The sequence below is a fragment of the Lissotriton vulgaris genome, chromosome 5, assembly GCF_964263255.1.
Source record: "Lissotriton vulgaris chromosome 5, aLisVul1.2, whole genome shotgun sequence".
In the NCBI taxonomy this organism is placed as follows: Eukaryota; Metazoa; Chordata; class Amphibia; order Caudata; family Salamandridae; genus Lissotriton; species Lissotriton vulgaris.
Window position 1 is genome coordinate 1,934,369,835 of NC_141693.1, and position 26,487 is coordinate 1,934,396,321.

Below are 26,487 nucleotides of genomic sequence, written 5' to 3' on the forward strand. Positions count from 1 at the left end.
GGGTTCATTCCTCTGGCCCCCAGTATCTCTGATCTAGGTTCATCCATTATGTACCTTGCCGCACGCTTAGTTCTTCCAACTCAAATCTATTAAAACTTTCCGCTTTCAGATGTATCTCTAAAGGAGGCTAATCCATTGCAGTATTAGGCACAAAGGCGTGGAACCAAATACCCAGTAACCTCCATTTCATTTAATCAGAAACCCTCTTTAGGAAGTCCTTGAAAACCTGGATCTTTACTGCCTCAGATGCACTATGTAGAGCTCTGATCTATCCCTTTCAGTCCATTTCTAAATTGCTGCTATGTTATGTCCGCAACTCAATCGACTACAGCGCTATGATACACCTCGGAGTGACAGCTGTCTATAAATACTCTCTAACATAACATAACATAACATAACATAACAAGAGTCATGGTCTTTCTGGAGAGGAAGCCTGTTGGTTTGTGTGTTGTTTGTGAGTCTTTTGGATTTTCAGAATTGTCAAGGATATGCTCGTAGTAGCATGTCCGCAATCAGACATCTTGAGTTTATGGGCAAGGTATTCTATTTAAGTGGAGTACATTATAGCTCATGCAACATAGTTTATAATATTAATAATCCATATTTATAAAGCTTGAACATATCACCCCTTAAGGTTTCAAGGAGCTTGATGCTGTCGGGGAGTTTAAGGAAGCTATTGCCTAGAATCACATGATGCTGAGCTGCCACCGGGGATCGAACCACACCTTTCCCTTGAAGTGGATTCTGGCAGGGAGAGGGAGCTACTGTAGTTCTTTCAAGGTGGGGGAGTTGTTCTTGACATTTCTTTAGCTGGCAATTTGTCAAGCCACTACATGACAAATGGCTTTGATAGATGTCACTGAATATTCTGGAGCACTCTGCTGTCTCAATCAATGTGCAATAACAGCAGGGCCTGGAATGGAGCTAACGAGGAAGAATTAATTTTGCACTCTAGTATAACCTTGAACATTGCAAAAATGTTCCCTGGGGCCAAAAAGTTCTGTCAGTTATGTGACCGAGGGCTACATGGATCCTAGCAGGGTGGGGGTTGGGGAGAGGTAGGAGGAGGATTTTCAGGGGGTTGCGGTAAGGTGGGTCTAGGGGAGGCAAAGCATATACATCTAGTGGCTGAACTGCACAATGTGAAACCAGAAACCCTAAGAATAATCCTGGCTTCCCCACTTTACCAAATCTTGTGATCCTAGGCAACCTTCTCCTGTGTTTGATTTAATAAACTATAATGTTGTTCATGTGCACTAGGAACCCAGGCCACCCAACGGCCACCCAAACAACTGACTTGTCATTTAGTTCACTATTGGTCTTGTTGGGGGGGAGGGATGATGGAGACTGAATATTTCAAAATGTATGTTTGAAAACTATCACTTTAAATAAATGTACTGCTATAATCTGGTGTACTAAGGCGAATCGGTTTTGCTTGTTAATGAAATAGTCTCTTCAAAATTCAAGAAGTGTATCATATTCTTTACACTTTTGTTGCAAAATGTCTTTAAAAATGAAGGGGATCCAAAAGTTAAGTTGTGAATGTAGGAAAGTGCCCCTTTTGTCACCCCCACTTTTTGCCTGGTATTCCATGCAATTTTGACTGGAAGTGCTTAGTTCTTCCAACTCAAATCTATTACAACTTTCAGCTTTCAGATGTATCTCTAAAGGAGGCTAATCCATTGCAGTATTAGGCACAAAGGCGTGGAACCAACTACCTAGTAACCTCCATTTCATTTAATCAGAAACCCTCTTTAGGAAGTCCATGAAAACCTGGATTTTCACTGCCTCAGATGCACTATGTAGAGCTCTGATCTAACCCTTTCAGCCCATTTCTCAATTGCTGCTATGTTATGCCCGCAACTCAATCGACTACAGCGCTATGATACTCCTCGGAGTGACAGCTGTCTATAAATACTCTCTAACATAACATAACATAACATAACAAGAGCCATGGTCATTCATTTCATGAAGCTTTATTCGGTTCATAACAGTAATGACCATAAAAGCACATAGCAAAATGCAACAAGATAAAATACAGTAAATTAACAGTAATGTTTAAAAGATCATGCTTTTCCTGAAAACCATAGATTTACAGATAAAACTTGCAGCTTAAAAACATATATTGGGGCAGTCCATGTTGTATAATAAACACATTGCATCCTCCACGGTACGAATACCATACTTAAGATATATTGGTTTTAAATATGTAATCCTTACATTCTGGAACAACGTACAAATAAGCATAAAGTGCAAGGTGCTTTGTTTAGAATGCCCATCGCAGGGACAAGGGCCAACCGGGTGCTTTTTATGATGTGGAAAGGCCACCAGGACGTGGGCAATTCCAGCTCTCAATCTAGTCAATACAAATCGATGCGCAGGCCTGGTTACCACACTCAGATAATTCTGGAATCCCTCGATACCAATATATTTATTGTAAAGATTAACAGTGACGAGAGAATTGGTTACAGCTGAGCGTTTCAGAGCTCTATAGGACTTAAAAGAATTTTTCATTTCCTGTTTGGCAAGACCTCTGGGGGGACGATGGTCTAACAACAAGTTAATATCATAGATACTCAGGTAGCAATCAACAACATATTTAAGCCATGGTATCATCAAACAGTTGTCTAAACCAAGGCAATCCCTAATTACAAGTTGATTAAACTCAGTCTCTTCCTTGAGCCAAATAGCTCGATAGTGTAGTAGAGGCCTGAGTAAGGCAAGGTCGCCCAAATAAGCGACCCCTACTTCTTTATGGATCAACTCTGTTGGGGCAGATTTAGGGAGGCACAGTAATTTCTTTATGAAGTTATTTTCTTCCCTCTGCAGGTACTCAACATTGCAATAACCCCAGAGCCTCGCCCCATAGAGGGCGATAGATAAACTACGTGCCTTGTAGATCTCCATCATATCTTTAATTCGCCTATCTCCCAACTTAGAGGCAAATGTAAAAATGCCAAAGGAGCTTTTGCTCATTTTGGTCTTAACATTGGTTAGTACTTGCCCCCAACTACCATCGCTAGAAAAGGTAACCCCCAGGTAGCAGAAACTATTGACATGCTGTACTTTTACCCCTTCTATAAAAAAGGCACAGTTTTTCTCCGTCTTTGTCCCACAGGTCATAGTGTGGGTTTTATTTTTGTTAATCAGCAGTCTCCTACTTCAAATAAAATGGGTAAACCTGTCCATCAAGCGCTGCAGGCCAACAGGTGTTTGGGACAGGAGCATTGCGTCATCTGCATAAAGCAGAACTGGGACACTATTCCCAGCAACCTGTGGGGCATCAGCTTTGACAGTTTTCAGGGCAGATTCAACCCCATTAATAAAAAGAGTAAACAACAGGGGGGCAAGAACACACCCCTGTCTAATTCCCCTCTTCACATTAAAATTTGGAGTACACTCCCCACCAACTCCATAGCGGACACATGTTTGCATCTTACTATACAATCTTGCAAGGAAAAAAATAATTTCTTTGGGGGCACCCATATCTAGCAGAACTGACCTCAGGAGAGATTGGTTTACCAAATCAAAAGCACTGCTTAGGTCAGCAGAGCAAAGATAGATATTACCGGGCTTGGCTCTAGTGTACTTGCCAATCAACAATTCTAGATTCAGGCACTGATCTAAGGTCCCTCATCCCTTCCTGAATCCGTATTGTGAATTGGCAAGAATCCCGTTCTCATCCGCCCACTCTTCTAATCTATACAGCAACACTCTACTCATGATTTTAACCGATGAGTCAAGCAGGCTGATGCCTTATCCCCCTTTTTATAAATGGGGACAATAATGGAGTCACCCCAAGAGGGTGTGATCAGGGTGGTAACCGCAGCATTGAGTGCCAAAGTAAGTATAGGTCCCCAGAGCTGCGGTTGAGCCCTGTACACATCAATTGGGACTCCATCTGGCCCCTGGGCCTTACCACCCTTACTGAATTTGATACTACTTTCCACTTCCTTCAGGGCGATATCTAAAGGCACCACGGGCCAAAGCCTTTGCTCTTCAAACGTCTGAGTATTATCCTGGAAGATTGCAGAAAAGTGTTTCACCCAGTCCTCGCTACCAACGTTGGAGGAGAGCTGTGGATTTTTATCATCTTGGAGGAAAGGGGAGTTAATAGTGGACCAAAATAGACGACTATCAGCAGTTTCTGCTGCCTTGGATAGGTGATCCCAGGCTTCCTGCTGTAATTCATTCTTCCTTTTGGATAGCGCCTTTTTATATTCGATTCTTAAAAGTCTGACTCTATTCTTATCTCTTGGGGTAAGGGCTAAAGCGTGTTTAAGTTGCGAGAGAAGGGTCGTACAGGTATGGTCAAACCAACCAGTCCCTTTTCCGCTTCTGCCCGATTTGATCCCCGTGAAGATGTTATTAATAACATTGTTAATGTTAAGAAAATGAGTCATAACGGAGGCAGGCGGACATCCTGGAGTCAGGATAATATTGATGTCCGCCAAGCATTTATTAACAATAATGGGTTCCACTATAGATGCTTTTTCCCCTTTCCACCTAAGCCTAGTCCCATTTGCCCTGTGTGGCTCAATGTCACCCAAAATTCTTGTTGGCGATTCTACTCTGCACTTCCATGTAGTTATTTGCAATGTGATGTAGTTATGGTCACTCAGGGCGGAAGCATCCCTTACCTTGGTCAGGCAGTGAGGTACCAAATTAGATGAAACCATAATATGATCGATAGTGGATCCGCTATTCCGCCCAATGAAGGTAGGAATGGAACTCTCACTATCCCCCAGGTCAGTACTCACTAGCTCTAAATAATAGGAGGCCATAACGTTATTAATAGCTTCCCCATAGGCATGATGTGGGAAATGCACCATGCTCTCCCTGCTATTGGTTTGAATCCCACATGCCCTGGAGGAGGACAGACTGCAAACTGTTAAATTAAAATCCCCAAACCAAATATAAGTAAAAGTGCATTTTGCCTCAGATATCAGCTTCATGAGGGCACAATCCAACTCCTCTATTACTTTGTGCCGTAAATTGTTAAAAATATTATTATAAAAATGTATTAAAAGCACATCAGTGCCATCCAGCGCGCGTACCCAAAGAATTTGTGAGTGGGGTTCGACTAACAAATGTTTGATAATTGTCAACTTTAGATCCACTGAAATTAGAAAAAGTAGACCTCCCTTTGCCCTGCCATGCCTTGATTCAGTAGCTTCAAGATTATAGCATGTATACCCTTCAAAACTAGGTTTGTCAACACACCATGTCTCGTGTAGCATAGGATGTCATAGGATCTTACAATGCCCTCCCACTCCATTTTGTGTACCTTAGAGGCCCAACCGGCAATGTTCCAGCTAACAATTGAAATCCCCGTGGAATGGTCATTGTTGGAAATGCCAAATGCATTGTTGGAGTTCTTGCCGTTACTACTTTGTTCAATCACAAGCCTCCCTATATTTCTACCTACATCCCTCACAGGGTCCTCAGAGATCTCAGTCACATAGGACACTGTTGTCCCACTACTCATGTTACCCATGATATCATTAGTCTGTTGGCTCTCGATAACCACCTTTTCCTCACTAGGATTATTCAAATTAGCACCCCTGGTGACGTCAATCTTAAGCCCGGATCCCTTATGAAGTCAATCATTCTGGTCCAGGGAACTCAGGAGTTGATACCTGTTCTGGACAGGGACTTCATAAACCATCCCATGAGTTGATGGAAAAAATCTGTCACCATTAGATGGAAAATTGGGATTCGATAGAAAAAATCTATCATCAATAGGTGTAAGGTTTGGTGTGGGCAGGAAAAATCTATCACCAGTAGGTACAAATTTAGGGATAGGTTGAAAGAATCTCCCACCAATGGGTACAATATTAGGGGTGAAAGCCCTATCTCTGCTAGTGGCAGGTGGTATCTTGTTAAGATGGTTGTAGAAATAGCCCAAAGGACGTGCAGTTACATCGGTCTCATACTGGGTTATTGCAGCAGCTCTTAGTAGGACCGTCGTAACATGCTGGGGGTGTTTAAAATTGACAATCACACAGTCTCCCCCACAGTTTTTTCTGGTATTGCCAACCCAGTTCACCCTTCTAGTAGATATAATTTGATCTGAGAAATTAACGGGCAACCCACAATGTCTATGTAGCCAAGAGACCGTTTTGTTCTTTAATGAGTCCCGCAGCTCTTGGAAAGGCAAAGCCTGACTGGGTGCTAAGGGGGGAACGTTGGTTAAAACCACAACATAGGGTACACACTCGGGTGGGAGGTCTACAGCGCGATTATTACCAACAGAAGCCCCTACAGACCCAGCAGCCGTCGCCGGCATTGCTGGTGCTTGCACTACCCCGCCTGTCTTAGGAGCTGGTAGTGTGTTTGTACTAATAGGACCCACTGCAGACCCAACAGCTGCGGCCATCACAGTTGGTGCCTGCATTACCCTAACTGAATGGCATGCTGGTAACGTGCTCGTACTTGGCAAGGCAGGTGGAACCTGCAAGGTTAGACTACCCATATTAGAGCCAGATGTAACATTTTTCGTAGGGCAAGACCTCCCCTTGACTGGCTTAGGAGCAGATTGGATACTAGGGGCATCCTTACTAGCTGGTCCAGTGTTAACCAACTTGGCTGCGTGCACATCTAACTGAGACCCTAATCTAAATACTTCGGTAGATAAGGCAACATAACATAACATAACAAGAGCCATGGTCTTTCTGGAGAGGAAGCCTGTTAGTCTGTGTGTTGTTTGTGAGTCTTCTGGATTTTCAGAATTGTCAGGGATATGCTCGTAGTAGCATGTCCGCCATCAGACATCTTGAGTTTATGGGCAAGGTATTCTATTTAAGTGGAGTATATTAAAGCTCATGCAACATAGTTTATAATATTAATCCATATTTATAAAGCTTGAACATATCACCCCTTAAGGTTTCAAGGAGCTTGATGCTGTCGGGGAGTTTAAGGGAGCTGTTGCCTAGAATCACATGATGCTGAGCTGAGCTGCCACCGGGGATCGAACCACACCTTTCCCTTGAAGTGGATTCTGGCAGGGAGAGGGAGCTAATGTAGTTCTTTCAAGGTGAGGGAGTTGTTCTTGACATTTCGTTAGCTGGCAATTTGTCAAACCACTACATGACAAATGGCTTTGATAGATGTCACTGAATATTTTGGAGCACTCTGCTGTCTGTCACTGGGTTCCTGCCAACCAGATCTCCAATGCCAGATTTCTTTTCTAAAACTGTACTATTGTCCCCCCAATTGGCAATACCTTTAACACTCCCTGTGAGTCCCTAGTAAATAGTACCCCTGGTACCTGGGAGGTTAAACAGGGTCCCTCAGGGCTGAAGCATGCATTGTTTCACTCTAAGGGACCCCCACCTAACTCATTTAGACTGCCATTGCAGGCTGTGTGTCTAGGTGCAGACAAAAGTGAAAACACGAAATGGCACACAGCCCTGTTTGTCATGCCTACATACAGTGCATGCAGTATATGTAAGTCACCTCTACAGCAGGCCTTACAGCCCTAGGGCATGGTGCACTATTCTACATGTGTGGACATATCTGCATGAGCAGATATGCCCCTGCGTTGGCCAGTTTGATTACTGCCAGTACAAGTGACCAGGAAAGCCATTTTAAAATACATGCGCTGAACACTAGTGAAAACTAGCTCCGCAACTACAGGATGGCTTCACTAAAACCAGAGGTGTTTGGTATCAAACATTTTGTATTAATGAACCCACATTGATTTCAGTTATCGATTTAATAATACATGCACCAAGAGGGCATCTAAGATGTGCCCCCTGAAAACCTCCCAACTACTAGTGTGCTTGCTGATTGGTCTTGACCAACCTGCCACCACAGACAAGCTTCTGACCCCAAGGGGTGAGTGTGAATGCTCTCAGGAGTTCAGGAACAAAGCCTGCTTCCGCATAGGGTGTTTTACACCCCCTTCCAGCAGGATGGACTGTAAATTTGCGTTACAAGGCAGGTATGCAAATCTGGCTTCACTGAGAGGGATGCCACTCCTCGCCAACCAGGGCCTATTTGGTGCCTGGATATGTGGGAGAGGTAGTAGGCAGAGAAGCGTGTTTGCCGTGAGGCTAGTTCCACCCCTAAGGTGGAGTACCTGATGTGGACACAAATTCGAACAGAGTCGGCCATCTTTGTGATGACAGAATTTGGATCTCTGGTACAGAGTTATGCCCACTTCCCTCAAGAAGTGGACATAGAGGGGCCTTAGTGACCCCAGGGGTATATAGCCCATTGGATACTACCATACACTCCCCTAAGACCCATAAATCTAATATTCAAGGGAGCCTCTGGCATCAGGAAATCAGATCCTGGTGACCTGAAAAAAGAAGACGGACTCTGAAGAGTTGCAAGAAGCAAGAAGACCAGCAACTGACCTGGCGCCAATCCTGCCGGCCTGTATGCTGTCCTCAACAATTGCACCAAAGACAACTCTTCCAGCATCTGCTGGTGCCTCCAAAAGCCTGGGAGGACTTGCAGCCTCCGACTTAAGACCCAGGAACTCTCGTGGAACAGCAGAGTTGCTCCCCTGCATTTTGCAGGCACCCCAGAAGAGCTGCGAACCACCAAACGCCTGACACCGGAAAGCAGCACTGCATCTGTGCCTCCTAGCCCAAGCTGAAGTGGGCCAACGGTGCCAGCGTGGTCCCTAGACTATCCAGACTCGAAGCCCCCTTGGGTTTCCCAGCTGTGGTCTTCCCATCATGCTTGCAGCCTCTTTGTGCAGGCCCTCTCTACAGCAAGTGTCTTTGCTGACAGAAACCAGATACTTTAAAACCCCTCTGCGTCCGGTGGCCCTCCGATGCTCCAATATTCTTTTTATGGCACTGCACTTAGTACTCCCTATATACCATAGGTGACACGGGCATTCAATAGCATACAACAATAGTATACAACATAGCTGGTGCTACAAGTAAGAAATTGGGTAATTTTTCTTCTGACTCCATTGTAAGAAAGTTCACTTTTATATACACTGTTGCTACAGGCTTTGCAATGACTGCAGGGATAAAAACCCTGCAGTCCATGTTCTGTGGAGTCCTTGTATTGTGTAACGTCATTCCTAGATACCAGATCCCTGATATATACTATAGATAACCACTCCAATATGTCCGACGCATTATGTTGATTTGTACATAGTCCTACTTTTGTGTTGACGTACTTGATTGTAAATGGCACACTTTTTTCACATTCGTTGTCACACGTGATCAAGGCAAGTCGCCGAAACGCGTTGTGTGAATAAACCAAGGTTCCACCTTCACTCTTGGACTGTGTTTTGATTCCTGAGAGCGTACGATATTGGAATTTCTTGATGGATATTGACTTTCCGGTTGCTTCGCCGGAGTGTACGCCACTTGTCTATGGGTCACAGCGTTGCAGCAGAAGCAGCTGTTTGTTTGGATATATATATATATATATATATGCACTATGATAAATTTTCTTTTTTGCGTATTTGCACAGCGATATTTTGCACATCATTGAAATAATGCATTTGCACTTTAAAACGGAATTTCCATGAATCAAGATGTTGATCTTTGTGAATATGCCTGTGATTAATATGTATTTGTACCATCTAATAACGTATTTGTAGTAATGGCAACACCAAATACACACCAATACAACATTTGTACCTTTCAAAAATGGCCGCCATGAATATATGGTTTGAATTTACTTTCTATTGACTGAAGTCCACTTTCTATGTCATTGATTGATGTTAGCGTTTTTGGCGCCTTGTGGTAATTGATTGTTGCAGTATTTAAATATGCACTCAGCCACTAACCCGCTGACAGTGAGCAAGGGCGTTCACGCCCGAAACGCGTCTGTTCGGCGTTTTGTTGCACCTCTGCACTTTATTATGGAATAAAAGAAGAATATCCAAGTAAGACTGGCTGTGGATTCATTCATCTGTGTCTGCGTACTGGACTTTGTGCAAAGGCGTTGCACAAGTAACTGGTTGGATTGTATATATATATATATATATATATATATATATATATATATATATATATATATATATATAAAGATACGTGTTATTTATGTAAATGGGTGTGGATCTCCTTACTGAGTAGTGTGTACCATTTATTGACTGTGCGTGCATTGCTGATGTCTAACACTCCTCTCTGTTAAGCCTAGGGCTGCTTGACCTTACTACCCCATAAAAGAGTACCTTGGGATTGCTAGAGAATCCCCTGTACACTTATAAGGTATACCTGACTCTTTGAGCAGTATACCTCTTTTTGGTATACTATATAAAGAGCCAGCTTCCTACATTGGTGGTGCAGCGATGGTATACAAGACTTGACATTTGCTGCACCACTTGGTTAATAAGTGATTCCACTAAGGAATCCAAAATTGTCTTTAGTTAAAAATATTTTTTGTTGATTTGGATTTTTTCCAATTTGTTTAAAATAACTGTTAGGGCCTTGTGTTAAGTCCCCCAGTCCAAACTGTTTAAAATGTTGAAATCAATTTAGATAGTTAGGCCGTTTTAGAAAGCCTACTTAGATTTTTTTCTAGATTTCTAAAAAGGTCCCAACTAATTTAAAACCATGACTGGAGTAGCAGGGACGTCTCAGCAGCACAACCAGGGCCTATACAGGAAACTTAAGTTGACCCAATTGAAGGCCCTCTGCCAAGCATGGAACCTGAGTATGGGGTCTAGGCCCACTAAAAACCATTTGCAATAGTTGCTTGCAGACAATGATACAACCATGGCAGGGAAAAACACCCTTGAAGAGTATGGGGAAGGGGAGGGTGAGGATTCCCTCAGCACTCTAACTGACAGCAACTCCATTGGGAGTACTACAGATAGTGCCCCTCAAGAAGCAGAGACTGAAGATGCAGTTCTTCAGAAACTTGCCAAGAGGATAGAATTAGAGGCTACACTCTTAGCTATAGAAAAGGAAAGAGCTGAGATGGGCTTAGGCCCAATCTCTGATGGCAGCAGAGTTTTAAATAGGGAGAAAAATTAAGCTTTTGACCCTATAATCCCCAAAGGGATTGTCCCCAAATAAGTAGAGGCTAATGATGTCAACAAATGGTTTACAGCCTTTGAGAGGAGTGGTAAAAGGAGGAAAGGCAGCCAAAAGTATTGGGGTTCTCTTCTCTGGGAGCAGTTCTCAGGAAAGTGTAGAGATAGGTCCCTGACACTGGATGATACAGATGCGGAGTCCTGTGATCTCATGAAGGACACCCTGATTGATGGATTTGGACTCACCACTGAGGGGTACAGGATCAGGTTCAGGGAAACTCGTAAGCCTTTGACTCAGAACTGGGTAGATTTTGCTGACTTCTCAGTCAAAACACTAGGTGGATGTTTCAAAGGTAACAAGGTGCAAGACTATGATGGGCTTTATTATCTTACTATGAAAGAGCATATGTTCAGTAGCTGTGTACCTGAAAAATAGCATCAGTACCTGGTAGACCTAGGTCCAATTACTCCACAAGAACTGGGAAAGAGGCAGACCACTGAGTCACAACAAGGGTAACCAAAACAACTCATGGTGGGGTGACTAAAAGAAAGAGGTTAGTAAGCCCCTTCCAAGAGAACGATGGTGACCAGTCCAAAGTTAAAAACAAAGAGACTTCCAAAGGCCCCCAAAAAACCTGTTCAGGAGGGTGGGCCCAAGACAAAACACAGACCAAGGGTGGGTACTATGGTAAGAACTGGGATTCCAAGAAGGCTTGGTGCTTCCTTTGCAAGATAGATCAATGGCACCGAACTGGAGATCCTTTACATCCCAAAAAGAATTGCCCTGGCGCACCTGCAGTTCCTAATCCAGTGATAAGTCTCCAGATGGGATCCCAGGTGAGCCCTGGCCATGTCCGAGCATTCTCTGAAGCCACGTTAGTCTCTGTGGGTGGTGAAGATGTAGCTGCCCTAGCTGTTTGGCCCATTAACCTGAAAAAGTCTGACAACAGCCTCATATAAATGGGATCAGAGTTGCAGCACTGAGGGATACAGGTGCAAGAGTCACTATGGTGATTGAAAAACTGATATCCCCAGGACAGTACCTGGCTGGAGAGACATTCACAGTCATCAATGCTGACAACCAAACTAAGTTCAATTACATGGCAATAGTGTCCTTAGAATGGGGAGGGGTTACTAACCAAACGAGGGTGGTGGTATCCTCTGCAATTCCAGTAGCCAGTCTACTAGGAAATAATTTAGAGTCCTCAGCCTGGGCTGAGGTTGTAAGAAAAACCCATGCATCTACGCTGGGTATACCTGAATGAGTGTGTGTAAAAACAAGAACACAATACAAGTCCAGGGTGAAAAAGAGGATTTGAAGTCTAGAATAATGTCTCAACTGTCCAACAGAGAAGGCAAGAAGACTGGGAAACCAGCTTCACATCAGCCACAAGCTCAGGTCCCCTCTCCTCAGGGTGAAGACCTGTCAGCCCCAGAGGAAACTGAACCCCAGGAACTTGGGCTTTACCTGGCAGACCTCCTAGGTTCAGAGGCACCCTCCAGGTAAGAACTGGCCCAAGGGCAGAGGACACGTCCTACCCTTGAGAGTCCTGTGACAGCAAGCTGCTGATCAGGAAAAGTGATATATCAGTGGCTCCCACTGAACCTATTTGGAGGAGGGACTCCTATACACTGAGGCCAGAGACCTCAAATCTGGTGCCGCTAGGAGAGTGGGAGTGCCTCAGCAGTATACAAGTGTTCTTGCTCTCACTAGCACATGACATACCTCTAGCTGTGCATCTTGGCCAGACAAAAACTTGGAGTAGGTTAGTCACCCACTTCTACTGGTAAGGTATGTCCCAGAAGGTGAAGGAGTTTTGCAATTCCTTTGCTACCTACCAAGCCAGTGGCAGAGCAGGTAACCACACAAAGCCCCCTTAATTCCACTTCCAGTAGTTGGGGTTCCATTTGAAAGAGATTGATGGTGTTGGCCTCCTGGACCCTCTAACAACATCAGGGAACAGATGTATACTAGCGGTAGTGGATCATGCCACCAGGTACCCTGAAGCTATTCCCCTTAGTACTGTCACTGCTCCTGCAGGTTCCGGGCCCTCAGTGTATAGCTTTACTAGAGTGAGCTTTCCTAAGACGGTGGTGGCTGACAGAGGTAGTTAACTTCATGTCTGGGTACCTGAAAGCCATGTGGGCTGAATGTGGGTTGTCATACATGTCATACATGTTTACCACCCCATATCACCCACAAACCAATCGTTTAGTTGAGAGATTCAGCAAAACCATGACAGGCATGATCATGGAACTCTCTGACAAACTCAAAAGGAGATGGGATGTCCTTTCGCCATGCCTGCTTTTTGCCTACAGAGAAATACTACAGAAGGGAGTTGGTTTTTCCCCCTTTGAACTTCTGATTGGTCATCCTGTAAGGAGACCATTGTTTTTATTGAATCAGTGCTTAATTTGTGCCCGTGCTTTCTGGTGCTTAGCACTGGCACTTCTTTCTTAGGGCTGGGTCTACACGCAATAGATAACCGTCTCCCTGGCAAAGAGATGATATTACACGGATGTACCATGTTACTCCGCATACTATTACTCCGCATACCGTTACAACGCGACTTTTACAACGCATACCATTACAACGCATAGCGCTTTGAGGTGCTGGATAGTGGTAAGTATAATTTACTATTCTAACTCCAGTCCCCGTGGACCCTAGGGACGGTGTTGGATAGTAAATTATACTTATTCCCTATCCTAGAGCGCCCCCCAGCGCAATGCGTTGTAATGGTATGCGTTGTAAAAGTCGCGTTGTAATGGTAGTGCGGAGTAAAAGATGCGTTGTAACGGGTGTATACCATATTACACAGTAAAGGCTAAATCCATGTCTGCCTCAGTCAGTGGTGCCTAATTGGGCTGGATTTGTGCGTTCTGTAAAATATTAATATTTGAATGCATGGCTGCCCGCATTATCACAAGGCACACTGACTGCACACACACACACTGCCAGAAACTGCCTGGGCGGGGTGACTTCAGCCCCGTCCTCCATTGGCTTTGAATCGGCAAATGTTGCCTCCCTAGTCGAATGGACCAATGCCAATGAGGGTCCCCACTTTTCGCCCGCCCCAGCATAATGTGTATCTGCAGCGCTAGTCATTCGACGAAGCAAGCAGCTAGCAGCAGGCCTATAAATTAAATTTAAAAAAGGCAGTAAGTAATTATTTCATTTTTGTTTCTTAACATATGCTACTGAAGCAAGTATATCTTTTTATTGGTTTTGGTACATGCATGCCCGGAATAAGGGCAACTTCTGATTTCATTCTAGACATTGTTTTTATGTGAAAGTAGCAACGTTACATGTGGTGGCGGCAGTCTCAGATCTGAGTGCAGGGTGGGGTCAGTACTGGACTCCGCCTGAATCCTAACCTCATCACCTATTCCCGGGTGCTGTTTTACGAGTCTCAATCAGGTTTTGGGGGGCATCTACCAAGTGTGCTAAATATCTTAACTTTAGTTGGGGCTTGCTTTTGTGGTCTGAGGCAGCCTTCAGTGCCTATACTTCTAAGAGTGCCCAACCCAAGACTGTATCTCACTCTGGTGAGCCTGTCACCTAATCTCTGGTGGGCGGGACGTGGAAGGCCTCTGTTAGTTTTGGCATATCTGGAGTGCACAGGAACCCACTCCACGCCTTCCTGAGCTCACTCACCCACTCTGGTGACAGATCTCGGCAGGACTTCTAGTGCCTCGAGCCCCAGTGCCAGAATGATTACTTTCACTCCAGCGGAGAGCCAGAGCTTGCGAGGCAGACTCTGGCATGCGGGATGGAGGAAGCAGGTGGACAGACCGAGCAACAGACAGTAAAAAGGTGACACAGAAAAACACATTTGCAGAAAGTCTGTCAGCGAGATCCACAGGCCCCCCCTTGAAGCACCGGGACTCCCTGCGCATAGCTCAAGTTCGCCATGGAAAAGTGGCGAGTGCCCCTAAACTCTGATGCTTGCCTACAAGAATGTACCCCATAAAACTACTGAGCACAGCCTATACAGTGTGGACCACAAACTGAGTTGTTATAAGGCACTTTTAATACCTAATGGAACTATCTATCTGTGGGGTTTCCGTTTTAATGAACTTTGCAAATGGAAAGGCTGACTTTCCCCTGCCATGATCCAAATCTGAAAACCGCAGATTATACACAGATCTGAACTGTACAGCAGGTGGGAGGAGCCTTCTAAACTAACTTACTAAAAACCGAAACCCATGACCTGCAGGTTACACAGAGGTCTCTGCAGTGGGCACATTACCCAACCAAGCTATTGTACTAGGAGGTGAACCTATAAGTGGCACTAATATCTCTGTAGATAGAAGAGAACCGGCCATAGAAGGTCCCCAGAGAGCGTGACTGGGGTGTACTTGAAGGACATGCTCCAATCCTGATGCCTTGGGTTTTGTTTTTCGCAAGCAAATGAAATCGGATTCTAATTTGCAGGTGAACAAAAAAAATACAGAGTTTGCCTGTTCCTCTAATATGGCGGACTTCTCTGGCTTCACCTGGCTGCTGTAGAGAGATCAGAGTTTTGTCTAGTGGCAGTTTGGCTCATCTAAGGTAGTGCAGAGTAGACGCAGAGGGTTAATATGCCAGCTGCAAAGATCGTGTACTATACAGAACAATATTTTATGTGCAATGCTCAGTGGGGTACTGCTTTTGTCCTAGAGATTTGTTACTGTGCAGTTCATAAGCTACAATCATGATCTAGCACAATAAGCTATGAACTGCCATCAAAGCGCTAGATGCAAACAGCGTGGTACAGATTAGAAAGTTAGTTTTTTTTCCCGTCTTTGACTATCCTAATTTTACTAAAATGTGTTTGTTTAGGTAGAATTTAGAAATACATTGTTGTTAGTAAAGTCAACTCAAACCACTGTGTTACATTGCAGAAGTTGCATTAGTGGCATTAGCCATTTTAGCCAATTTATTACATAAGTGTTATTGTGCTTTAATTTTTTTCAAACTTTTCTCAGAGGCGGGGAAAACCTTATACCAAAACCGTCCTTGATGAGGTCTCCCTTGCTGAAATTCAGATCGGGTATTACTTCTGGATTTCAGCAGTATCAGTTGAGGATGTTGGTTCAGCCCATAGAGGAAGTGGGTGGAGCCAGGAGAAATGAGTGTGGCCTCCCCAAAAAAAAAGGAGAGCACCTGCACTTAATATTTTACAAAGTAAGCACTACTAGTGAAGGAAGGCTGGAAGAGACCTCTCAAAGAGCCTTAACAAAACATAGTGGACTATGTACTTGGCCTACATTCAAGGATGGCTGAATACATGGAAAAAGCTCCCAAAAACCTGGAGGTCTGCCAAGAACTCCAGAAGCTCCAGTATGACCAAAAGAATGCACTGGTGGAGTACCAACCAAGGCAGAAGGTATGGTTTTTGGAGCCTGTGGCTCCTGGGGCCCTCCAGGACAAATGGAGTGGACCCTACCTAATCCTTCAGAGAAAGGGGGAGGTCACCTATTTGGCAGACCTTGGCACTCCTAGGAGCCCCAAGAAAGTCATCCATGTAAATCATCTTAAACCCTACCATGACAAGGCGGATGTGACCATACTGATGGTCACTGATGAGGATGAGGAAGAAGAGGGTGAACCTCTCCCTGACCTTCTCTATCGCAACCCTAAGGATTGGTCAGTAGAAGGCTGGCTGCAGGCAAGTCCTTTAGTAGTATGCTGAGCTCTTCTCCTTGACCCCTGGTCAGACAAGATGGGGTATACATGACATGGACACTGGTGACAGCCTTCCTGTCAAAAATAAAATATACAGGCCTTCTGACCATGTCAAAGAGTACATCAATGCTGAAGTCAGCAGGATGCTGAAATTGGGAGTCATTAAACCCTCTGAGAGCCATTGGGCCAGCCCAGTTGTCTTAGTCCCATAACCTCATTCCAAGGAGGGTGGAAAACAAACCAGGGTTGAGGATTTGTGTGGACTATAGGGGCCTCAATGCAGTGACCAAGACAGATGCACACCCAATTTGTAGGGCAGATAAACTGATAGACAGGTTAGGGGCAGCAACGTTTCTCAGCACTTTTGATCTGACATCAGGGCACTTGCATATTGGTCTGGCCACGGGAGCATATGAGAAATCATCATTCACAACCCCAGATGGACATTATCAGTTCACTGTAATGCCCTTTGGACTAAATAGTGCCCCTGCAACCTTCCAAAGTATGTCGAACAAAGTCCTTGCTGGGCTGGAGACCTGCAGTGCATCATATCTTGTGGATCAGGTGATCCTGCATATAGCTCAAATTGGCAGGATCGCCTGATCCACCTTGGAAAGGTCTTTGAGGCTCTGCAGAGGGCAGGCCTCACCAAAAAGGCCAGCAACAGCCAGATAGAGCAGAGCTATACTGTATACTTGGACCACCTTTTAGGTGGAGGCCATGTGTACTGGGAGCTCCAACCACCCAGACTCAAGACAGGCAATTCCTTGGCTTGACTGGGTACCACAGGAGGTGTGTGAGGGGGCATGGTACTATTGTAGCACCCCTCAGAGAATTCACCTCCAAAAAAAGGCCAAAGAAGGTGAACTGGACAGTGAGCTGTCAAAAGGCTTCTGACACTGTGAAGGAAGTACTGTGCTCAGCAGCCATTCTGAAAGCTCCAGATTATTCTTGGCAGGTCATAGTGCACAGATGCCTCTGAAAATGAGCTAAGAGCAGACCTATCCCAAATCAATGATGATGACCACGACCATCCTGTTGATTTCATTAGCAGGAGGTTACTCCTCAGAGAGCAGTGTGGAAGTGCCATTGAGAGGGAGTCCTTTGCTGTGGTTTGGTCCCTGAAGAAGTGGAGACCATACTTTTTTGGTTCTCATTTCCTTGTTCAAACTGACGACCGGCTTCTCAGATGGCTAATGCAAATGACAGCTGAAAATCCCAAACTGTTGAGGTGGTCCATCTTCTTACAGGGTATAGCCTTTACAGTACAGCACTGACCATACCAATGCAGATGGCCTTTCCAGGTTTTTCCACTTACAGACGATGAAGACTCTCTTGGGAAAGGTTAGTCTCATTCTCTTTCATTTGGGGCAGATTGTCTATGAAAGTACCCCTTTTTGACAATGTCACCCCCACTTTTTGCAAGATATTTTATGCAATTTTGACTGGAAGTGCACTAGCTTCCTGCCAACCAGTTCCCCATTTCCAGATCTCTTTCTTATAGCTCTACAATTATTCCCCCAAATTGGCAACACCTTTAACACTCCCTGTAAGTCCCTAGTAAATGGTACCCCTGGTACCTAGGGCAAGGAGGTTAAAGAGGGTCCCTAGGGGCTAAATCATATATTGTGCCACCCCAAGGGACCCTTCACCTAACTCATGCAGGCTGTGTGTCTTGGTGCAGACAAAAGTGAAAACACGACATGGCACACAGCCCTGTATGCCATGCCTACAGACATTGCATCCAGTATATGTAAGTCACCCCTACAGCAGGCCTTCCAGCCCCATGGCAGGGTGCACTATACTATATGTGTGGACATATCTGCATGAGCAGATATGCTCCTATGTTGGCCAGTTTGATTACTACCAGTACAAGTGATCAGGGAAGCCACTTAAAAATGCATGTGCAGGACACTAGTGAAAACGAGTTCCCCAGCTACATGATGGCATCACTGAAACCAAAGGTGTTTGGTATCAAACATCTTGTGTTAATGAACCCACACTGATTACAGTGATGGATTTAATCATGCATGCACCCAATGCAATAGAGGTGCCCCCTGATAACCTACCAACTATTATTTGCTGACTGACCGGTCCTGCCACCACAGACAAGTTTGTGACCCCCAGGGGTGAGGGCCAACGCTCTCAGGAGGTTAGGAACAAAGCCTTTTCCGGCAGAGGGTGTTTTACACTCCCATTCAGCAGGATGATCTATACATTTGTATTTCAAGGCGGGGGGCTTCAATGAGCTCACCACCTTTGGAATGCAATTCTGACTTCCCTCATAGGGATGCCATCCCCCTGACCTGGGCCCATTTGGCACCTGGACAGGCGGTAAAATCAGTAGTCAGAGAGGCATATTCGCCCTCAGGCTAGTTCCACCTCTAAGGTGGCTACCTGATGTGGGCACAAAATTTCAGTCTGCCTTCTGATGGCAGAATTAAGAACTCTGGGACAGGGTCATGCCCCCTTCCCACAAGAAGTGGTCATATAGGGGGCGTAGTGACTCCAGGGGTAAGTAGCCCATTGGCTACTACCACACTCTCATAAGACATATACATCTAGTATTTATGCGAGCCTCTAGCTCAAGGAAATCAGATCCTGCCAACCTATAAGAAGAAGACGGATGCTGAAGTATTGCAAGAAGCAAGAACAGAAGACCAGCAACTTACTTGGCACCAATCCTGCCAGCCTGCCTGCTGTCCTTGACAATTGTGCCAAAGACAACTCGTCCTGCAGCTATCTGTGCCTTCAAAAGCCTGGGAGGACTTCCAGCCTTCAACTAAAGACCCAGAAACTCCATTGGACCTGCTCCCCTGATTCCTGCAGGCACCGCAGAAGACCTGTGAGGACCGTGGACCACCGAAAAACCCGACAACGGAAATCACCACTGCACCCGTGCCCCTAGCCCAAGTTGAATCGAGCCAACAGTGCCAGAGTGGACCCCAGACTCTCCAGACTCGTACCTCGTTTTTTGGTGGTCCACCTTGGGTTTCCACACTGTGGGCTCTGACGCTGCAGCCTCTTTGTCCAGGCCCCCTGTACCGCGAGTGTCTCTGGTGACAGAAACCCAACGCCTCAAAACACCTCTACACCGGCCCGGCCAAAGAGAAGAGGATCGTGAATCCTGAGCTCCTATGTTGGTTCAGCTGGACTGGCCACCCAATACAAACCTGCAGCCTCTTTGTGACCGAACGGATCCCCATTGAATTCAATGGGGCACCGAATGCTGTATTGCACCTCTACACCCGGCTGCCCCAGGTGACGTGTTGGTGCTGGCTTGGACCTTGCCCCTTACTCACTCTAAGTCCAGGAGGCCAGTCTCATAAGTTGCTGTAAAGAACTTATATGCAGTATTTGTTTTTCCTCTATAGGACAACATTGCTGCCTCTGAAAATTGCAGTTGACTCTTGAAAACTTTAAATATTTCTATTTCGAAACACACTTACCTGATCATATTGATTTTGGTGCCTAAATATATAAAAAAGTTACATGTTATTTTTATAAATGGGTGTGGATCTCCTTATTGTGTCATTGTGTACCATTTATTGACTGTGTGTGTACTGCAGATGTCTAACACTGCTCTCTGATAAGCCTGAGGCTTCTTGACCACACTGCCCCTAAAAGAGAATCTTGGGATTGGTAGAGCAAGCCCATGTCCACGTATAAGGGATACCTGGACTCTTTGCACGGTATAGCTCTTTGTGGTATACAATATAAAGAGCCAGCTTCCTACAGTGAAAGACACGCCGGTTACTTCCTTTAGTTTACTTTAATGAACCTTTAAGTACATGCTAGCCTGTTAATTTCACATTTTATAAATTATAATGTGAGTGCCGAGTCAAGTAAACAAGAACCCAGTTGTGCTGTTGGCCAGGGGACTGCACTTAAAGGTCAGGGGGGACGCACGTGGCCCACTAGCCATACTTTGAGTATCACTGACCTAGAACATTGCTCTTTCTGATCTATTATTGAAAGATAGGAAGAGACAATGAAAAAAACTGGGTATTTATTGAAGGATGAAAGGTGGTGGAAGAATCCATCTTAACGTCTGTTAATTTTTTCCGCGCAGAATGAAGAAATTGGGTGGTACAACGTAGTAAGAGTGTGTTCACAACTTTGAATAATGACTTACATTTGTTGTTAACCCCGGGGCATAAAGACCTCTGCACCATAAGATTTTGCCAGTCGATATCAACCAAAAAGACTTTTAGAGGACATTCTGAATACAAGATACGTTTTGGTACAACAACCTCATTTTACTAGTTCGTAATGCAGATTTATACGTAGTAGTTTGTGAGCTAGCACCGGTGTTGGGCTAATCATTGTACCAGCATGCTTGGTTTGTGCTCTCCCGCTTTCCAGCCCTATCTTACCTTTTCTATGAGGCTGACAATACAGTCTTTTGCTTTTTCGAAGTCTTCTTTTCCAACACTTTCAGACGCATCCAAGACGATGTAAATGTTCATGTCCCCATCTTTCTCTATATGGATTTTTCGTGTACCTGTCGCTGTTGATAGAAGAAGAAATAAGCTCTGATGAAGTTAATACATTTGGCAGAAGTGCTATCTGCTGCTGCTGTATGCAGCCCAACTCCTGCAGATCCCCACTACGGTGGTACGCTGATTTGGTAATTAGAGGATCCATATGCCATGCTTACAACAATGTGCACTGTACATGCTGTACAAACATCGAAGTCCTTCCCTTAAATCCCAGTATAGTGTGGCTACAGTGCTACTACAACAAAACTAAAAAAACAACGGTACACCAAATACAAAAACTTAAATAATGCTCTAGCCTAACCTACCTTTTGTCATTATATTTGCTTTCCCCAGGCTTCTGACTTATTTAAAAATTAATACACATCCTCATTCACCAAGCCCCAGCTTGTCATCTAACTTAAAGCTCATCTTGTCCCCTTAACCCACATTTGTTACCTTCCAAATGACCCACTTTCCATCTTTTTTTTACCTCTTCCTTCCTTCCCAACTATCAACTTAGTTCCTAGGCCTGCACACTTTTGATGGTGTTGAGGCTGCCATGAAAAGTGTGTCAGTCAGGAAACTAAGCGGGCCCTACAGGGCCCCCTGTTGCCCCTGTGTATGGGGGTGCATGCGGGGGAGCACATGTTGTGCCCCCCTGTCTATTTGTACCCCTGTTCTTGCAAGGCATGAACTGCACCAGTCCATGCCGTACAGGAACTTTTTTTGGCGGTCCCATGGCGGTGCCGTGCTAAGGCTCACATATGTCCCGACGTGGGACTGCCAAAGCACCGCCTGACAGACCAGGAGAAAACTCCTAATCTGGTGCGCGGTCGAGTTTGGCGTTGTGGAGCAGGGCGCTGGTGTAGCAGCCCGCTCCCCCACCACCAAACTTGTAATCAGACCTTTAGTATTTGTTGTGGACCTACCTTCATCCACTTTGTCCGGATCAGCGATTTCTACAGCAGCAGATAGGGAGGAAATGAAGGACTCGCCAACTTCTTCTGCTGTGTCGAATGTGAAGAATTCTGGTGAGGAAGAGCAAGCATCTCATTAGACTTCTATTCATGCGCTGGAACTTTCACAGTATGAACATAGATGCAGAGCAAAGGAATGAAGTGCACTATGGGGGATTTGGGGACAATGCAAAGCTGTGTAAGTTAAAGCTCAACTACTTGTGGCCTCAATTTCCATTGAGGTCATTACCAGGAATTAACAGCCCCAGGGGTAATTAAATAAATAGCAGTAAATCTGAGGCTTTGAGGTTCTTCATCTGGACATTTCGCCTGCTCGAGAAGGTAAAATATCTGGGGAGAAAAGGCCAACCAATGAGAACTGGTATTCTAGAATCTGTGCGAGCAATCTGATTCTCGCATGTCATTTCCCATTTCTCTGGGGAAATCTTGTAATAGGCTGATATTTAGGCAACCCAAAAGTACTGATACCCGCCTAATGTAGCATACTGTATTTGTGTAAAGTAATGTGTTCTACATATATGTGAAACCCTATTTACGACTCCATTGTACAGGGTGAGGAAAAACACATGGTTAGTTCTTTGCCCTGGTATATTTATGCAAAATGGCTCAAATCCTTTATAATCCTTGTGTCCGTGCCAGCTCTCAATTACCTCTGCCTCGCTTATGCTCCCATTTCTGTCTTGCTTCATTTTTCTTTTTCATTTATCACTCTGTTGCATTTATCCTGTTGTCCTTATCTGAAAGAAACACGTTAGTGTTAGATTCCTTACCTTAGAATATCCCCAGGCGTCAGTCTGGATCCGGAAACTTTTGCGTAGCAGTACCCCTGCGCGTCGGTAGGCGTCGTCTGCAGGCGTCCCCTGCGGCTCCGCTTCCGTCGTCGGCGTCGTGCGCCGTGATGACGTCGCTGGAGTATATAGACGCCGCCTCCGCGCGCTGACGTCAGTTCTTCTTTTTTCCGCGCCAGTGGACGCAGATCTGAAGAGCAGTACTCCGGTCTTTGACCAAGTTTTTCGAATTGTTTCACTCTTGTGCCTGATAGGATGCCTGGGTTCAAGCACTGTGATGACTGTGAGCGCACGATGTCGGTCACGGACCATCACCGCCTCTGTCTCCGGTGTCTGGGCCCCGACCACGACGTGGACTCCTGCGTCGACTGCCGGGCCCTCACCAACAAGGCTAGGCGGGAGCGGTCCCGCAAGCTACTGGAGCTCCGGGTTTCGGCCCCACGTCGGGACCGGGAGCGGTCCCGGTCCGGCCGGAGGTCGAGAGAGCGTTCGAGGGAGCGGTCGCGGAGCCGCGCCGAGCGTTCCGGAAGTCAACACCACTCGTCGGGCTCATCAGGTAAGAAGCACAAGAAGTCGGGGCGTCGTCATCATACCCCCGACTCCGGGGGTATGATGACGGGGCGATGCGGCCGGGGGCTCGGGTGACCCCAACCCCGCGGCTCCGCGAGAGTCGCCGGCGCGGCCTGCCTCATACCCTCCGGTCCCTGGGCACGGCGCGACGCCTGAGGAGATCGAGGCGTTCCTCATGGCCATGAGGGCGCTCGGTTCTCCGACGGGGCCTACGGCGCCTTCGGGCCCAGTGCCACCGTCTGGGGGCCCTAGCGGTTCGGGTGTCCCTGCCTCGGCGCCGTCGGGTGCTCCGGCCCCGGCGCCGCCGACGGCTCCGACCCCGGCGCCGCAAGGGCCTTCGGGATCGGCGCCGGCTGGTCTTCCGGCCTCGCCGGCGCCGTTACCATCGGGGTTACCCCCGACGCCGTCCCCGCGCGGCGCCGGTTCTCCGGTGCCGGCTCCGGCCGGCAACGGGGCTCCGACGCCGGCTCCGGGCGGCGCCGTCCCCTTACCTTCCCCGACGCCGGACGCGGAGTCGGACCGGCGTCGCTCAACGCCGGGCTCGGCGCCGGTGGGGCCCATGAACCCCGAGGAGCCGGTCTACATCGTTGACTCCGAATACGGAGAAGATGAAGAGTTCGGTGAAGGTTGGGAGGGGTCCGAGGACCCTCTGTCACACGAGTGCTAGTATGACCCGGACTGGACAGGTGACTTGGGGGATGCCAGTGGTCTGGACGACTCTCCTAACCCTGGTTTGATCTCTCCTCCTTCCGTGGCATCGGTGGAGTGAGCTGCATATTCAGTGGTGCTGATGAGGGCTGCCAAGGCCTTACACCTTGAGCTCCCCGTCACGGCCGTGAGGCCTAACATCCTCACTGAGGTCTTCAAACCGCAGTCATGCCCACAGGAGCCACTGCTGCCGTTTAATGAAGCCTTGTCAGACGTTCTGTTGGGCACGTGGTCCAGGCCCGCTTCAGGTGCGCCTGTTGATCGGAACGTGGCCGACGCCACCGTCCTTGTCCGGACGACCCCAAGTTCCTGTCTACCCACCCCACTCCTGAGAGTCTGGTGATCCAGGCCTCGACCTCCCAGTCCGCATTCCCGTCGGCCCCGCCCGACCGGGAATCCAAGAGGTATGACCAGTTTGGCAAGAAGGTCTTCTCGTCCATTAGTTTGGGCCTGCGGTCTTGCAACACCGCTTGCCTCTTGGGCCGCTACACCCACTCTGTGTGGGATACGGTCGCGGAACTGCTGCCAGTATGCCCCATGGAGGTGCGGGCAAAACTCGGTCAGGCTGTGGCTGAGGGCCGAGATGCAGCGAAATATTCGATACGGTGTGGTCTTGATACGACCGACTCGCTGGGCAGAGCTATGTCAACGACGGTGGCGATTCGTCGCCACGCCTGGCTGAGATCCGCCAACTTTTCGGCAGATGTCCAGAATACGTTGATGGACATGCCGTTCGATGGCTGTCACCTGTTCGGTGACAAGGCGGACCACGCGCTGGAACGCTTCAAGGACTGCAGGGTTACGGCCAAGTCCTTGGGTCTCTCGACCCAGCGTCAGCAACCGGGTTTGTTTCGTCCCTTTCGTGGCCAAGGAAGGGGCGCCCCCACACGTGCTGCCAGCCACGCGCCGCAACAATCCTTTCAACGCGGTGGCGGCCGTGGAAACCGCCGTGGTGGCGGTCGGGGACAACGGCGGGGTCAGACCACACCTCCCCCCGCAGCATCTGCCTCAAAATCCTCCTAGTCCGTGCTTTCGGCCCCATGTGACGCCAGTGGGTGGCAGGGTTCGCCATCACCACGCTCACTGGCGCACGATCACTTCGGACAGGTGGGTGCTGCAAATCGTCCGAAGGGGCTACTCCCTTCCCTTCGAGTCCACTCCTCCAGCCATGCCACCGCAGAACCACCGTGTGTCGGGGGACCACTTGACACTTCTGCAGGAGGAAGTTACGGCCCTCTTGGCCAAGGGGGCCATCGAGCGCGTTCCTGGGCCAGAAGTAGGGCGTGGTTGCTATTCCCACTACTTTCTGGTACCCAAGAAGGACAAGGGGGGCCTACGTCCTATCTTGGATCTAAGGAACGTCAACGGCTTCCTCCGGAAGGAGAAGTTCAAGATGTTGACGTTAGCTCAGGTCTTGGCTGCTCTAGACCCACAAGACTGGATGGTAGCGTTGGACTTGCAGGATGCCTATTTTCACATCCCCGTCCTGCCGGCCCACCGGCGTTACCTGCGGTTCACGGTAGGCCAGGAGCACTTTCAGTTTATCGTGCTTCCCTTCGGCCTTACCAGCGCCCCACGGGTGTTCACAAAGGTGATGGCGGTGGTCGCAGCCCATCTGCGCAGGTTGGGGGTTTCAGTCTTCCCATACCTAGACGACTGGTTGTTGAAGGCGGGCTCGCCCCAGACAGTCGTCCACCACCTTCAGTTGACGGCAGACCTCTTGCACGACCTGGGGTTCTCCATCAATGTGCCGAAATCACACCTGTGTCCCTCTCAAAAGCTCCTTTTCATCGGAGCGGTTCTGGACTCGGCGCAGTTTCGGGTTTATCCTCCGGAACGGCGGGTCCGGGATATACAGGCTTTGATTCCCATCTTTCAGCCGTTATCCCGGGTTTCGGTCAGGTTGACGCTGCGGCTGCTGGGACTGATGGCTTCCTGCATCCTTCTGGTGCATCACGCCCGGTGGCGGATGCGGGCTCTGCAGTGGGACCTGAAGTTTCAGTGGGCCCAGCATCAGGGCAACTTGTCCGACCACGTCTTGATCTCGGAGGGCACTGCGAGACAACTGCAGTGGTGGCTTACGGACCGCGATTGGGTCAGAGGCAGATCCCTCTCCCTTCCCCAACCGGAGCACGTTGTCGTGACGGACGCGTCCCTCCAGGGCTGGGGTGGCCACTTGGGAGAGGCAGAGATCAGAGGCATCTGGTCTCCGGCGGAGTCCCGGCTCCATATCAACCTGTTGGAGCTGCGGGCGATTCGTCTGGCACTGAAGGCATTCCTCCCCTTTGTCAACGGGAGTGTAGTGCAGGTGTTCACCGACAACACCACCGCCATGTGGTAC

The 26,487-nt window shown here is 47.4% G+C and overlaps 1 protein-coding gene across 1 annotated transcript in view; it reads right to left on the reverse strand.

Moving 5' to 3' along the window:
- LOC147717789 (complement factor B-like) overlaps positions 1-26,487 on the reverse strand; it is a 321,681-nt gene that overhangs the window by 201,836 nt on the left and 93,358 nt on the right. The window contains exons 5-6 of the mRNA XM_086924574.1: positions 22,033-22,131; positions 20,999-21,132 (exon numbers count right to left, since the gene is read on the reverse strand). Of these exons, the coding sequence (XP_086780700.1) occupies positions 20,999-21,132; positions 22,033-22,131 (233 nt within the window). The remainder of the gene's footprint in view (positions 1-20,998; positions 21,133-22,032; positions 22,132-26,487) is intronic.